At 45.3% G+C, this 16,839-nt stretch overlaps 1 protein-coding gene across 1 annotated transcript in view; it reads left to right on the top strand.

Moving 5' to 3' along the window:
* The first annotated feature begins 283 nt into the window (after window positions 1–283).
* The window catches only part of Svopl (SVOP like), a 75,659-nt gene continuing 59,103 nt past the window's right edge, over window positions 284–16,839 (top strand). Inside the window, exons 1-3 of the mRNA XM_045160920.1 lie at window positions 284–299; window positions 14,569–14,681; window positions 15,022–15,113. Of these exons, the coding sequence (XP_045016855.1) occupies window positions 14,600–14,681; window positions 15,022–15,113 (174 nt within the window). The 5' untranslated portion in view covers window positions 284–299; window positions 14,569–14,599. The remainder of the gene's footprint in view (window positions 300–14,568; window positions 14,682–15,021; window positions 15,114–16,839) is intronic.

The following is a 16,839-nucleotide window of genomic DNA, read 5'->3' as shown; positions in this document are numbered from 1 at the left end:
ACCTCCCTGAAAACATGTCACCTTCCACCAAGGTTTGGGCCACCTTCTGTCTCAGAGGCTATCCCTTTAAAACAGGATCAGGCAGCCAAGAAAGGGGTGTGCCCTTGATGTCATTCACTTGCCTAGGATGCCAGGTGGTTCCTTCAAGAGTCTTGTCTGGAGAACTGAGGTGCAAAGAGGGCCAGACCAGGGGCCACACTGCTCGGAAGGGAAGGCCTTGGAAGGCCCTCACGCGCTCCAGCTTGTGTGTGGATGGAACTTGGTGGTGCAAAGGGGCCAGAAGCCAGAAGTGCAGAGAGGTGAGGGACTTGCGGGTCTAAATCTGCAGCTCATTTGCCCTGCTTCTGTTGGGGTTGGGATGATGGCTGGGGAGCTGACTGTTAGTGTGTGGTTGCAAGCAAATGGAGTGTGAAATGCTTTTTTGTTTTTTCCTCCCAAGGTAGGGTCTCACGATAGCCCAGGCTGACCTGGAATTCACTATGAAGTCTCAAGGTGGCCTTGAACTCACGGTGATCCTCCTACCTCTGCCTCCCGAGTGCTCAGACACCTGGCTGTTTGTTTGTTTGTCTATTTATTTATTTGCAATAGGGTCTCACTCTAGCCCAGGCTGACCTGGTACTTACTCTGTAGTCCCAGGCTGGCCTTGAACTCATGGTGATCCTCCTACCTGTGCCTCCTGAGCGCTGAGATTAAAGGCATGAGACACCATCCCCGGCTGAGTGTGAATGTTTTATTCTTTTTATTGATGGTATTGCACAATAAGTTATACATATAATTCAGTGTAAAAATGATCTACAGGGGTCCAGTTATTTCCGGCCAGAAACATTCAGTCCATCACAATACAATCAAACAAAGTATCAGTCAGTTCCTTAGGATGTTGATTAATGAAGCTTGAACTCCACCTGAGTCTTTGAGTGTCAGAGTCCATTTCTAGTCCGGGCTCGTTTTTGTTCCCACGTTGTTTGAAGGCGGGTCATGCATCACTTCCTCGCTGTGGTGTTTTAGGAACTGCTTGCTGGAAGAGGCTGTGAGCATTTTTCTCCATTTTCCTGAGTAGCTTTGATTGCTCTTGTCTCTCTTCCCTTCCACCTTCCCTTCTTCCCTCTCCCCCTTCCTAGACTAGATGTTCTCATCCATGAAGTATTTTGCCTTAGTCTTCCTTTAGAAGCTTTTGGTCGAAATGCCAAGACCATACTAAGAAAACATCTTCCATATGCTTAATCAATGTTCAGTTTATTCTGAGTGTTATTATTTGATTATTTTTTGGCCTATGCATGTGTGTGTGTGGTATTTGGTGTGTATATGTGTGTATACATGCATGTGATGTGTAATATGTATGTATGTGTGTGTGATATGTATATGTGTGTGGTATGTACATATGTGTGTGTGGTATGTATATATCTATGTATGCATGTAGTGTATATATGTGTGCATGTGTGAGTTTGTGGTGTTTATATATGAGTGTGGTATGTGTTTGGTGTGTATGTATATATATTGTGTGTGGTGTGTATATATGTGTGTATGTGTGTATTTGTGGTGTGTACATGTATGTGTGTGTGGTGTGTGTGTGTATATATATACATATATATAGTGTGCATGTGTATGATGTATATATATGTGTGTGGTATGCATATATGTGTACATATATGTGTTTGTGGCATGTATAAATGTGTATGTGTGGTATGTGTGTAAGGTGTGTGTGTGTGATATATGTGTGTGTGTGTGCATGTATGTGTGTTGGTACCAGAGGTTGGTGTGGAATGTCTTCCTCAGTCACACTAACCCCTTGTCTACTGAATCAGGGTCTCCCTTGAACCCAGAGCACACCCATTCAGCTTTCTGCCACCTGAGCTCTGGACTGTAGGCTGCTCAACACATGCACTGGCATTTGCGTGGGTGCTGAGGGTCCAAACGCTTGTCCTCACACTTGCAAAACAAGTGCTTTACCCCCGAGCCACAGCTTCCAGCTCCGTTGGAGGTTTGGAAGACACGTCCTTCCAGACTGCCCAGGCTGGCCTGGATAAGCCATGTACCCAGACTCTCCTCAAACTGGTAATCCTTTTGTCTGTCCCTCCTGGGTGCTTGGATTCCAGGTGTGTGTCACGGTGCCCGGCTCAGAGCACCCTGGATCCGTTGCCATGCACAGCCTTTTTGGGTGGTGCACGTGTGAACACTAGACTCCTGATAATCAGCACCCCTCAGCCACCTCAACAAGCCCCATCAAAGAATCTCTATGACCCTAAAGGCCAGGAGTGAGAACTTGCTCTATTACAGGGAAATACTCCTGGCTCCTTCCCCCGATACTGGGAGCTCAATGGGCCTGCACCATGTCATGGCGCGTAAGAAGATGGCTGTGACAGGTGGCAGGTTCTGAACAGGCTTTGGGGTCACTTGTCGGAGCGCAGCATGAACAAGTCACGTCCCACCTTAGCCCAGGCTAGACCTTTGTCAGCCCTAAAGCTCAGCAGCCTTTTCTTGTCCGACTATCAGGCGAGTTTGCAGTGCACAGCGATGTAGAGCAACGGGGACATGTTCGGTGACAAGTGTCCGTGTCACGGTGTCCCTCAGAAAGAAGATGAAGGGACTGGTTTGCATGACTACCAGTAATGGACACTTGGTTAGGCAGGTTCTGAACTTATTTCCCCCATGGCAGCATAACACAGGGTATTCCCACACTGCTTCAGTCGACCCCTGGAATAAAACTGGCTGCTTTGGGCTGGAGAGATGGCTTAGTGGTTAAGCGCTTGCCTGTGAAGCCTAAGGACCCTGGTTCGAGGTCGGTTCCCCAGGACCCACGTTAGCCAGATGCACAAGGGGGCGCACGTGTCTGGAGTTCATTTGCAGAGGCTGGAGGCCCTGGCTCGCTCATTCTCTCTCTCTCTCTATCTGCCTCTTTCTCTGTCTGTCACTTTCCAATAAATAAAAATTTTTAAAAATCGGCTGCTTTTAGAAAGCAGAGATAGCTCCCCACTTTGAGTAGTTGCCAGGCATAGCAGCACTATGCCTTTAATCCCAGCTCTTGGGAGGCAGGGGTAGGAGGATCACTGTGAGTCTGAGGCCAGCCTGAGACTACAGAGTGAACTTGGTATACCCTAATGTTAGTGGGACACTAGTAGAAATGAAGGGCCTTGAGGAGAAACATTCTGTCTTTCTATATAGTCTGCTATCTGTTATTTATTTACTTATTGAAGAATCTTATTATACAGCTCATGCTGTCCTCAAACTCGCTAGTCTGGTCTTCTACCTTCGCCTTCTGAGCACTGGGATTACAAGCATGTGTTCCAAAATGAATGTGTGTGTATGTGTGTGTGTGTGTGTGTGTATATATATATATATATATATATATATATATATATATATATATATATATATGAAATAGTATTTTTAAAACTTCAAATAATGTAGAAAGACATAGAGGAAACAAGAACAAACAAGAGAAACCCCACCCGCACCCTGCATGCAGGTAAACCCCCCTTCAGATCTGAATTTAGATTTGTCTACTTACCCTGTTCCCCCAAGGTCTCAGGGCCACTGGAGAGAGTCTTCCCTTATGTTGCCAGACACCTTCACTTAACTCTATCATCACAATGATCCCAGCTGATATTAGGAAAGAATCTTCTTTCTTAATTGCCATTCTTCCAATATTTGTAGGCATCTTATTTTCTTTGTTCTGTTTGGAGCTCTAAATAGCATACCTAAAGTTCTAATTCTAATTGAGAAACTGAGATCAATGTATTGATCTGTTGGGCAGGTGTTTACCCATTCCTCTCTCTTTCCCACTGACTATCACCTCTCATCTTTGTTACGTATTATTTGTTCTCTACCTGTTCAGGACATTACCTTTTTTGTTTTATTTTATATATTGTTTATTTTTATTTATTTATTTGAGAGCAACAGACAGAGAGAGAAAGAGGCAGAGAGAGAGAAAAAGAGAGAGAGAGAGAATGGGCGCGCCAGGGCCTCCAGCCACTGCAAACGAACTCCAGACACATGTGCCCCCTTGTGCATCTGGCTAACGTGAGTCCTGGGGAATTGAACCTTGAACTGGGGTCCTTAGGCTTCACAGGCAAGTGCTTAACCACTAAGCTATCTCTCCAGCCTTATTTTATTTATTTATTGGCAAGGAGAGAGAAAGAGAGAGAGAGAAAAAATGGGTGCACTGGGGCCTCTAGCCACTGCTAACAAACCCCAGATGCAAGTACCACTTCATGCATCTGGCTTTATGTGGGTACTGGATCATTAAGCATTGTATGCAAGTGCCTTAATCACTGAGCCATCTCTCCAGCCCTGGACATGAACATTTGGATTTCAACCTACATGTATTATTTAGAGTTAACTCTAAGCCTGAAAAGGCACACACAGCCTTTATGCTTTTTATTTAGTTTTCTTTTCTTTTTCGTGTTTCAAGGTAGGGTCTCACTCTAGCACAGGCTGACCTGGAATTCACTATGTAGTCTCAGAGTGGCCTCAAACTAATGGCGATCCACCTATGGTTGCCTTCCAAGTGCTGGGATTAAAGACCTGCACCACCATGCCTGGCTTCTTTCATTTTTTTTGTTTAACTTGCTTTTGTTTGTTTTTCTTTTTTTTTTTTTTAATTTTTTTTGTTCTTTTTTTATTTATTTATTTGAGAGTGACAGACACAGAGAGAAAGACAGATAGAGGGAGAGAGAGGGAATGGGTGCGCCAGGGCTTCCAGCCTCTGCAAACGAACTCCAGACGCGTGCGCCCCCTTGTGCATCTGGCTAACGTGGGTCCTGGGAACCGAGCCTCGAACCGGGGTCCTTAGGCTTCACAGGCGAGTGCTTAACCGCTAAGCCATCTCTCCAGCCCTTGTTTGTTTTTCTTTATTTGAAGGTCAGGTCTTTCTCTTGGCCAGGTGACTATAGCCTCAGGCTGGCCTCAAACTCACACCAATCCTCCTGTCTCTTCCTCCTAAGTGCTAGGATTAAAGGCGTGCACCATCATGCCTGGCAGAGAGAATTGACATGCCAGAGCCTGCAGCCACTGCAAACAAACCCCAGACACACGCATCACTTTTGTGCATCTGTATTTAGGTGGGTATTGTGGAATCAAACTATGGTCATTGGGCATTGCAGGCAAGTGCCTTAACCACTGAGCAAGTTCTCCAATCCCTTTTTTTATATTTAATTTATTTTTATTGTTGACAACTTCCATATTTATAGACAATAAGCCATAATAATCCCCCCTCACTTTCCCATTCACAACTCCACTCTCTATCATATCCCCTCCCCCTCTCAATCTCATGGATTCTCATGGATATCTAGGCCATTTTGTGTCTGGGACAGTCCATTGTAAGGAGCCCTATCCTTCCTTTGGTTCTTACATTCTTCCTGCCACCTCTTCCTCAATGGACCCTGAGCCTTGGAAAGTGTGATAGAGATATTTCGGTGCTGAGCATTCCTCTGTCACTTCTCAACACCATGGTGCCTTTTGAGTCATCCAGAGGTCACTGTCATCTGAAGAGAAGGTTCTCTAACCAAAAGCGAGAGTAGCATTAATATATGGGTATGAACATTAAGAGAAGTGCTTTCCAGGCAGCTTGGTGAGCATGATATATACATTTAGCTAGACTCAAGCAGGCGTTACACCCCTAGGGCTCATGACTTCCCCTGTCATAGGTTTTCAATATCAGGCATGTATTCCCTCCCACGGAGCAGGCCTCCAGGCCAGTGAGATAATGGTTGGTTTCCCCCATTACAGACAGGCCATTATTGCACCTGTTGAATCATTTGGCCTGCCTAGCCCAACTTAAGGCTTGCAGTGTCCACTGTGGTTTATCTCCACTGATGATTTCTCTCTCTCCCTTGGAGCTGCATGCAGCATAGCTTTTTCTAGCTTTCTGTCAGCTGGTCTACATGGAGGAGGTTTTCAACTCAGTTCCAGCAGGATTTCTCAGTGGCCTTGCAGCCCAAGCATGTGGAGTGTTCAGCAATAGGGTCTTACCATCTATTCCTGGTGGGAAACCAAGAGCCTCAGCAATGGCCTATAAGGCTTTGGAGGCGTCAAAGACCTCCCTGGCCAACACCTCACTGGAAGGTATCCCATTCCTGGCACTGAAACTTTTCTAGTAACCATCTATGACTCCTGGGTGTGCCATTGTCCCCGCCAAAACATTGGTTTCCATATGCCTTTTTCATACCTTCTTAGATTTTGATTAACACTCCCCTCCACCCTTCCTTTATTCAATCTCTTCCCCTGACTTCACTTAGGCTTTTCTACCCCAAGTAATCTGTTCATCTACTTACACACATACAAGACCATCCCCTTAAGTCCTCCCCTCCTCTCCCTCCCTTATAGCCCCTGTCTAGCTTACTGGCTTTTGCTACCAAGTTTTATTCCACTTCACATACAAGTCTAAACATTTGTGGCTAGGATCCACATATGAGAGAGAATATGTGTGTTGCTGGGTGTGGTGGTGCACGCCTTTAATCCCAGCACTCAGGAGGCAGAGCTAGGAGGATCAGTGTGAGTTTGAGGCCACCCTGAGATTACATAGTGAATTCCAGGTCAGCCTGGGCTAGAGTGAGACCCTACCTCGAAACCCCCCCCCCCAAAAAATTATACACACACACACACACACACACACACACGGAGAGTGAGAGAGAGAGAATATGTAGCACTTGATTTCTGGGCCTGGGTTACCTCATTAAGTGTAATCTTTTCCAGGTCCATCCATTTCCCTGCAAATTTCATATTTCATTTTTTTTCTCTTTTTTTTCTCCCCTGCTTACAGGAGTCCTAGGGAATAGAACCTGGGTCCTTTGGCTTTGCAGGCAAATGCCTTAACCGCTAAGCCTTTCTCCAACCCTTAGAAAAAATTTTTTTTTTGATTTTTTGAGGTAATGTTTTACTCTATCCCAGGCTGACCTGGAATTCACTATGTAGTCTCAGGGTGGCCTCGAACTCATGGTGATCCTCCTACCTCTGCCCCCTGAGTGCTGTGATTAAAGGCGTGTGCCCCCACAACTACTTTTTTTTTGTTTTGTAAGAGTCTCACACTAGCCCAGGCTGGCTTTGAACTCACAATCTTCCCACCTCAGTCTCGTCTCTATGGGGATACTTGCACTACCGCTGCTAACGGCCTGCGCCACCACACCAGCTTTCTGTCACCTTTTATCCCCTCCTTTGCCTGTCACCACGTTTGAATTCGCTTCATATCATGGAAACATAGAATTAGGCACCCCCTTTTCTGCCAGGAAGAGTATGAAAAACCACAGATGAGAGAATCTGCCGTTGCAGACTTCGCCTTAGTCCAGGCTCAACTGTGAAACAAGCGGACACTGGTTGACAAGTCACCTTTCTTTGCTGATAAGAAAACTATGCTCTCCGCCCTACTTCCTCAGGGACTGCTTTCTCTCCTGACCCGGGACAATGGGAAGTGTGTGAGAGATGCTCAATGTACCTTGAAAGCTGCACGTGCTGAAAGTCAGGAATTGCCCACAGCAATGTTTAAAGCAACTGGGGGCTTAGTGTATAAATGGTGCGTGTTCTGGATCAGCAGAGTGCACTGATCACACCCCCGCACCCCTTCGTTTAACAAATGGTTTAGAGGATTATTTGGAGTCAAAAGTTCCCCTTGATCTGGGCGTGGTGGCGCACACCTTTAATCCCAGCACTTGGGAGGCAGAGGTAGGAGGATCACTGTGAGTTCGAGACCACCCTGAGAATACAGAGGGAATTCCAGGTCAGCCTGGGCTAGAGTGAGACCCTACTTCAAAAAACCATTTAAAAAAAAAAGTTCCCCTTGGATCCATGGAGAGTGTGGCCCATTTTTCCTCTCTCTCTCTCTCTCTCTCTGGAGCTGGCAACAATGGTTTTTGGGTCTTCAGATGGGTAAGAGCTCTCTGCCACTCTGGTCTGGCTGCTGGGTTGGGAAGAGACATTTTTTTCTTTTATCACTGTCTTCACTTTTGATCTTTCTTAGAAGTGCATGTTTTTAAAATCCCTTCTCATGTTTTCCCTCTCTCTCTCCGATCCATGTTCACTTACACGGGCTCCTGGGCTACACAGGCTCTCCGTGGGTTTTTGGGCTATTTGTGGCGTACTCCTCTTTCCCCTTTTTATTTTCCCTTACCTCCCAGTTTTCTCCCTTTCCCACTCCTTTGTGAGATCTGAATAAAATATGGTATTTTTTTAGAAAAGGGCTGGAGAGATGGCTTAGTGGTTAAGCGCTTGGCTGTGAAGCCTAAGGACCCCGGTTTGAGGCTCCATTCCCCAGGACCCATGTTAGCCAGATGTGCAAGGGGGCACACGCGTCTGGAGTTCGTTCCTTTCTCCCACTCAAGTGTGCCTGTCCTTTGCTCGCTCATGCACTACTGACTTTGCTGCACAAGGAAAACACCAACGTGTGCCTGTCCAGCACAAACAACAGCTGCAAGGACACCAGAAGCAGTGGCGGCAGCAGAAGTAGCAGGTTCACTCTTTAGTTTAAAAAAAAAAAAAGTTGTTTATTTGATAGAGAGACACAAAGAGGCAAACAGAAAGAGAGGGAATGGGCATGCCTCCTGCCATTGCACACAAACTCCTGACACACATACCACTTTGTGCAGTTGGCTTTACATGGGTACTATGGAATGAAACCCAGGTCACCAGGCACAATGGATGAGCCATCTCTCCAGCCCCCGGGGTTCACTCTGGATTGAAAAGAATCCAGAGTTAGTTTTCCTTCTTCCAGACTCTGCTTTAAAAGGCAGCTGGGCCGGGTGTGATGGTGCACATCTTTAATCCCAGCACTTGGGAGCAGAGGTAGGAGGATCACCATGAGTTCAAGGCCACCCTGAGACTACCAAGTGAATTCCCGGTCAGTCTGGGCTAGAGTGAGATTCTACCTTGAAAAACCAAAAACTAATAAATAAATAAATAAATAAAAGGCAGCTGACCTACCCAACCCGAAAGCTCCAAGCAGGAAGAAATAATTAAAATCAGAGCAGAAATGAATGAATTGGAAACTAAGAAAACAATAAAGAAAATGGATGCAACAAAGAGCTGGTTCTTTGAAAAAAAAAAAAAAATAGACAAGATTGATTAACCCCTGACCAATTTGACCCAGAAAAAAAAAAAAAGGAAACACTTCAAATTAACAAAGTTGGAGCCAGATGTGGTGGCGCATGCCGGTAGGATATTGCTGAAGAGGCGAGGCAGGAGGATCAGAAGTGAAAAAGGAGAGATTACAACAGACATAAGCGAAATTGGGAGAATCATCAGGACTTATTTCAAAAGCCTCTACTCCACAAAACTGGATAATATGGAGGAAATGGATAAATTCCTGGACACATAACACCTACCAAAGCTAAACTCAGAGCAGATTAATCTCCTAAACAAACCTATCACATCCATCGAGATTAAAAATTTAATCAAAAACCTTCCCCAAAAGAAGAGTCTGGGAACCAGATGGCTTCTCAGCTGAATTCTATCAAACCCTGATGGAAGAACTGAAACCAATCTTTCTCAAACTGTGCCACGCAATCAGAGAACAAGGAAAGCTCCCCAACTCCTTCTACAAAGCTGGTACCACCCTAATGCCAAAACCAGGCGGAGATGCCACAAGAAGAGAAAACTATAGGCCTATTTCCCTGATGAACTTAGAAGCAAAGATCCTGAAAAAAATCCTTGCAAACCAAATTCTATTCCTGGGTAAATGAATCCAAGAGTCAGTTTCTGTAATCCCAGGATACTGTACCAAGTGGGCTCGTTAACTTTGTGCGTGTAGTATACAGTTAAGCTACAACTTCGCGCATTTGCTTGTGGATCTTCAGCGTTCATAGAACCATCTGTAACAATGCCTTTTCTTTCAGGTTCTAATTAAGCCCATGCTTGTCTTTCCATCTACAACTATGTTCCGTTATAGCCAACATGTAACATGTTCTAAAATCTATTTTATAGTCGAAAGAAGTTGATTTTCATGCTATTTCATTTACAAAATTTTACCACGGGAGAGATGGCTCAGACGTTAAAGGCTCTTGCTTATAAGGACTGACGACATAGGTTCAATTCCTCAGAAATGATGTAAATAAAGCCAGATGCACTAAGTGGTGCATGCATCAGGAGTTCATTTGCAGGAGCAAGAGACCCTAGCAAACCCATTTTCTCTCTCTTTGTCTCTCGTCCCCTTTCCTTTGCAAATAAAAATTTAAAAACTTGGGTTGGAGAGATGACTTAATGGTTAAGGTGTTTGTCTTCAAAGCCAAAGGACCTGGATTGGATTCCACAGGACCCACGTAAGCCAGATGCGCAAGGTGAAGCATGCATCTGGTGTTTAATTGCAGCAGCTAGAGGCCTGGGGGTGCCCGTTCTCTCCCTCTCCCCCCACCCCCACATTTCTCTTCCTCTCTCCAATAAAAATAAATTTAAAAACATTTAAAAAATATTTGTCAAATAGGAACACTCCTGAAAGGGGCATCTCAACAGTGCTTGGAAGTGGCTAGTGATCTTAGAGCTGACTGTCCTCACGCAGGCTCTCATAAGGGCTGAAACCAACCAGCGTGGCTTTTGCCACTATGTGATAATAACAGCTTCTCATATTTTCCCTCATCTCCCTTGGGAGATAAGATTGCATGGATTATTTTTCACATTATTGTTCTTCCTCCCCTCTGGGAATATTTGTGTCTCTGTAGCAGTGTTTTGTTTTGCTTTTTTTTTTCTTTTGAAACAAATATCTATAACACAGAATGGTTTTTTCCTGGAAGCTCAAGGACCATTTTATTAGAATTTGAGAGAGAGATAGAAAAAAAAACAACAACCCAGCCGCAGGGCATTGAGGCAAAGTATAAATCTTGGCAGCTGCTGGAAGGAGGGAGATAGATAACAGAAAGGGAGGAAGTCATGCCTTTTGAGTTAGGGCCCAGGAAGCAAGCAGGTTCAGCAATGGAGGTTGGCAAGCAGCTGTATGGGCAGGGGGAGGTCTTCAGAGAACCGTGAGAAACCCTAGAGTGTCAGGGCTCGCATGCTGGCTTGTATCGAAAGAAGAGATTGAAAGGAGAGCAGAACTTCTGAGTTAGGGGCTGGAGGGATGGCTTAGCGGTTAAGGCGTTTGCCTGCAAAGCCAACGGACCCAGGTTCAAGTCCCCAGGACCCACATTAGCCAGATGCACAAGAGGGCGTATGCGTCTGGGGTTTGTTTGCAGTGGCTGGAGTTCATTCTCTCTCTCTCTTTTTCTCTCATGATAATAAATACAATATTAATAAAAACTGAAATTAAAAAAACTTCTGAGTTAGAGCTCAGAGAAGCAAGCAGATTTACTGTGTAAACCATTAAGCAGCTACCTCGAGGGAGGGGCTTCTGTGGCTTTAAGTATGTTCCTCTCACCTCCTTAGCATGTCTTCACGTGAACAAGCTTTCCTTAGGGGTAGTCTCCTGGCCAGGTGACTGAAGGGCTCAGTTGGATTAACTCTGAGGGGAGGGACCATAATCTTATGTTTTGGGTAGAATGTCACAGCTTCAACCAGAGCCAGAGGTAAAACTCAGATTCTATCCTTTGACCAGGAGGAACTTTCTTTTGTCAAATTTAGTACTACCAGGGAAATGGGAGGTGGGGTCTCAAGCTTATTATGAGGGAGGGGGGCCTCATCCTCAATGGCTGCCAAGCTTGCTAATATTCTGAAGAGTTAAAGATTTAAGACCTTGAAATCATTAAGGGTCTACCATCCTGCCCACTTTCAGGTCTTGGAGGTAATGAAGGGTTCTCAGATAGATGGAATTAGATTGCTGTAGATTGTTCACCAAGGAGGGAGCGACACAGTGAAGACAAAGGCAATTAAAAGATGTCACTTGACGGGCTGGAGAGATGGCTTAGTGGTTAAGGCTGTTTGCCTGCAGAGTCAAAGGACCTCGGTTCGATTCTCCAGGACCCACGCAAGCCAGATGCACAAGGTGGCTCATGCACCTGGAGTTTGTCTGCAGTGGCTGGAAGCCCTGGCATGCCCATTCTCTCTCTGTAATAAATAAAAATGAAGTTTTAAAAATGGTGTCACTTGATCTTGTTTTGATCTCCCCTCAACTCCCAGGTCCTTGATTGTGAAAGGTGATTCTGGGGCAAGCACCCATGGGAAAGCTGGGAGGGGCTGGGAAGTAGTTCTGCATACTTTCCGGCTTCTGCTTTGGGAGTACCTGGAGGACAGGAGTACAACCTAGTCACGTGTTCTGCTCTCAGAGGAGCTTTGTAAATGATCTCTGTGATCACCAAATACAGTATCAGGAAACTGGGTTCCCTTTTGTGGGTCCTTAGTCTCATTAATAAAAGAATTTAGAAATGGACGCAGAGGGAAGCTGGAAGGAAGATCTTATTAGAGTTCAAGAGAAAAACAACAGGGCAGAAAAGCTATACATTGTAGCAGGTGCCTGAAGGAGGTAAATGGATAAGAAAGAAAGTCATGTTGGAGCCGGGCGTGGTGGCGCTCGCCTTTAATCCCAGCACTTGGGAAGCAGTGGTAGGAGGATCGCCGTGAGTTTGAGGCCACCCTGAGACTCCATAGTGAATTCCAGGTCAGCCTGAGCTAGAGTGAGACCCTATCTTGAAAAACCAAAGGAAAAATAAAGTAAAGGAAAGTCATGTTGGCCTTGAACTCATGATGATCCTCTTACCTCAGTGTCCTAAGTGCTGGGATCCAAGGTAGGCACCACCATGCCCAGCTATGTTTCTGGGTTTTTTTTGTACTCACCTTACTGAGGTGCAAAAGCTGTACCCACTCAACATACAGAACTGAGGAACTTGGCATTAGGTATACACTGGTGAAACCACCATGAAAATCTCCAGTAGTTTACACCATTGTTGGGCATTGCTGCCTCTTCCTTCCTTCCGTTCCCTTCTCCTCCTCCCTTTTCTCTTCTTCCCTGCTCCTTCTTTCCTTCTCTCTTTTCCTGCTCTTTTTTTTTTGGGGGGGGGTTGAGGTAAGGTTTCACTCTAGCCCAGGCTGATCTGGAATTCACTATAGTCTCAGGCTGGCCTCAAACTCATGGCGATCATCCTACCTCTGCCTTCCAAGTGCTGGGATTAAAGGCGTGCACCACCACGCCTGGCTTTCTTCCTGCTCTTTGTGTTGTGATAATACAACATAACATCGACCATTTCAGCCCCATTTTAAGAATACAATACAGTGTTGCCAACTATATACGCTGTGCTTGAATAATGATGATTGTATTTGTTGACCAATCAATACCCTCTCCCTTTTCCAATAGTCTTGGCAATTGTTATTTTACTCTAATTTAAAGAGCTTTATTTCTTTAGATTCATGACATGAGTGATACAATGTTTTATTGGTCCTATATCTGATTTTCTTCATTTAATATCATGCCCCCTAGTTGTACCATTGCCAATGACAGGCTGTTCCATTTTCTGTACACGCCACATTTTCTTCATGCACACATTCAACACTGGACATTCGGGTTGTTTCTAGCACTTGACCATTGTAAACGATGCTGCAGAGATTTAAGGTATTTGCTTTTGCCAAGCTGGTGGCACAAGCCCTTTGTCCCAGCACTGGGGCTTAGGTAGAAGGATTGCTGTGAATTCAAGGCCACCCAGGAGTACAAAGTGAGCTCCAGCACTCCGATGAGCTCCTGAGCTAGAGTGAGATGGTGCTTCAGAGCAAAGCAAAAGACAAATAGAAATATGTGCAAAATTTGAACTGTTGGTAACATGGTAGGTCTATTTTTAAGTTTTTTTTTAAAAAATTTTACTTTATTTTTAATTTATTTGAGAGAGAGAAAGAGGCAGAGAGAGCTCTGTGTATGCCCAATCTTTTTCTCTTTCCCTCTCTCATAAGTAAAATAAAAAGAATAACCTTTTTTCATCAACTCCATTTGGTTACCATGATATAAAATGCACATAAGAGGGGCTGGAGAGATGGCTTAGTGGTTAAGGCACTTGCCTGCAAAGCCAAAAGACCCAGGTTTGATTCCTCGGGACCCATGTAAGCCAGATGCACAGAGTGGCACATGTGTCTGGAGTTCATTTGCAATGGTTGGAAGCCCTGGTGTGCTCATCCTCTCTCTCTCTCTCTCATTTTTCTCTTTCTATCTCTGTCTCTTTCAAATAAATAGATAAAAATGAAATATTAAAAAAATGTGGTCTTCTTTTCAGCATTACTATGCGCAGGTGAGTGCACCTGAATATCTTGGCTGTGGCTCCAGTCTTTGCAGTCTCCATAAACAGCAATTGCACTAATGGCAGCCATTGCCTTCCACTTACTGAGCATTTCAGTGCGTGTTAAGCACAGGTTCAGCACATGCTATGAGCAAACTCATTTAATCCTCATGCCAACCTAAAAGCTGGGTGTCATTTTGATATGATCCCTATGTTAGGGGAGGGCACTGAGGTGTACGCAGGGCAAATGCATCCAAGTGAGATGCCTTGATAGTAGGAGGGGAAGAATGTAAATATTGAGTAGTTTGCTCCCAGAGGAAATGGATGAATGAGCGTGAAGATACCACTTGGGACTTTGGGGTGGGGGGAATCAAGGCAATGTTGCATGGAGTGTACCTGAACTATAATACCGGCCGCAACGCCCTTATATGTCTCCCTTTGTTCACTCCCTGGCTGCTACCAGGCAAGCTGTGTGGGGAATTGGAATCATCTAGATGGAAGGCAAGCAGAAGGAGCCAGTGGCGATCATCAGCCTTCGGAAGCTGAGCCTGAGACCTCCAGAGCCACAGCAGAGAGGTGAGCCCACCGTGGAAGGCCCCGCTCACTTAATCTCCCCTGTAATAACTAGCTCTTCAAGCCCCGGAGAGAGATGGCTTAGCGGTTAAGGTGCTTGCCTGCAAAGCCAAAGGACCCAGGTTTGATTCCCCACGTAAACCAGATAAACAAGGTGGCGCATGCTTCTGGAGTCATTTGCAGTGGCTGGAGGCCTGGTGCGCCCATTCTCTCTATCTGCCTCTTTCTCTCACTCTCTCTCAAAATAAATTTTAAGAAAAAGTAGTTATTATAATAGTGACTTGGTGTTACAACACGCTCCCTTCCCACCTGCGTGGTTCTCACCTTACGTCTTCCTTGTTAGAGATGAAGCCATTCACCGTGGAGGACGCTGTGGAAACCGTCGGGTTCGGACGCTTCCACATCTTGCTGTTCCTGATCATGGGCAGCACTGGGGTGAGCGCTTCTTGGAGAGCCTTGGAGGATCTCACCAGACTTTTCCACTGGCCTCCAGCTCTGGGCTGCCCATTCCAGCGGGTGGGGAATGTGTGTGGAAGGAAGTAGGTCCCATGACGTAGGTCATCCTCAAATCACTACCTCTGTCTTTGGCAGGTGTTCGGTTAGGAACAAATTAAAGCCTATGTCTCGGTGGTCTAGAAACTCAAAACTCATTTGAAGATGGAGCCAGAGGCAAGGCTTGGTGGTTGAAAGCGACAGCCCAAGTTCAATCACCCTGTACCCTCCTAAAGCCAGATGCACAAAATGACACATGCATCTGGAGTTTTTTTTTTTTTTTTTTTTTTTGGTAGTGGCAGGAGGCCCTGGCACACCCATGCTTTCTCTATTTCTCTCTCTAAAATAATAATAAAAAAAAAACAATTAGGGCTGGAAAGATGGCTAAGTGGTTAAGGTGCTTGCCTGTCAAGCCTAAGGATCCAGATTCAATTCCCCAGGTCCCATGTGAGCTAGATGCACATAGAGTGTGTGTGTCTGGAGTTCATTTGCAGTGGCTAAAGGCCCTGGTGTGCCTATTCATTCTCTCTCTCTCTCTAGCTCTAATAAATAAATAAAAAATTTAAAAAAGGGATGGAGAGATGGGTTAGAGGTTAAGGTATTTGCCTGCAAAGCCAAAGGACCCAGGTTCAATTCCCCAGGACCCACGTTATCCAGATGCACAAGGTGGCACATGTGTCTGGAATTCGTTTGCAGTGGCTGGAGGCCCTGGTGCACCCATTCTCTCTCTGTATGTCACTCTTCTCTCTATCTTTCTCTGTGCTTGCAAACAAATAAATAAAATTTAAAAGAAGATTTGTTTTAAAAAATAAAAAAAAAAGGGCTGGAGAGATGGCTTAGCGGTTAAGCGCTTGCCTGTGAAGCCTAAGGACCCTGGTTCAAGGCTCGATTCCCCAGGACCCACATTAGCCAGATGCACAAGGGGGCGCACGCCTCTGGAGTTCATTTGCAGTGGCTAAGCAGCTCTGGCGCGCCCACTCTCCTCTCTCTCTCTCTCTCTGCCTCTTTCTCTCTCTGTCGTTCTCAAATAAATAAATAAAAATAAACAACAACAAAAAATTAAAAAAAATAAAATAAATGTAAGTTGGGTGTGGGGGCGCACACCTTTAATCCCAGCATTCGGAGGCAGAGGTAGGAGGATAGCTGTGAGTTCAAGGCCACCCTGAGACCACAGATGAATTCCAGCTCAGCCTGACCTAGAGTGAGACCCTACCTCCAAAAGCAAAACAAAACAAATTAATAATTTTTTTTTTTAAGATGACTTACACGGAGTGTTGAGAAGGGAGAAAACTGTTATTTTTCCAGGTAGAGTTAAGCCTGGGATTCTGTCTGTGAGTGAAGGAAGGTTCCAGATCCCTCAAAGAGGCAGCCGAGCAGCCTCCACCACAGGTGGAAACCAAAGTCTTCTCTATGCTTTTTTTTCCTGCATTTTCCCACATTCTTTTACAAAGTGGGGCTCATCTGTGGAGCCTAGTTTGGTCCTGTAAGCCCCCCCCCCCAGTAGGCTGTTAATTATGTCAGAGAGAGACACGTTTATATTTCCTTGGGTGTGCATGCCACACGTGTGTGCCCATGCATGTGGAGGTCAGAAGTCAATGTCAGGTGTTTTCCTCAATAGCTCTCCGCATTGTGTCGTGAGACAGCATCTCTCACTGAGCCCTGAGCTCAC

Source organism: Jaculus jaculus, chromosome 10, assembly GCF_020740685.1.
Source record: "Jaculus jaculus isolate mJacJac1 chromosome 10, mJacJac1.mat.Y.cur, whole genome shotgun sequence".
Taxonomy (NCBI): Eukaryota; Metazoa; Chordata; class Mammalia; order Rodentia; family Dipodidae; genus Jaculus; species Jaculus jaculus.
This window is presented reverse-complemented; position numbering and strand designations above follow the sequence as displayed.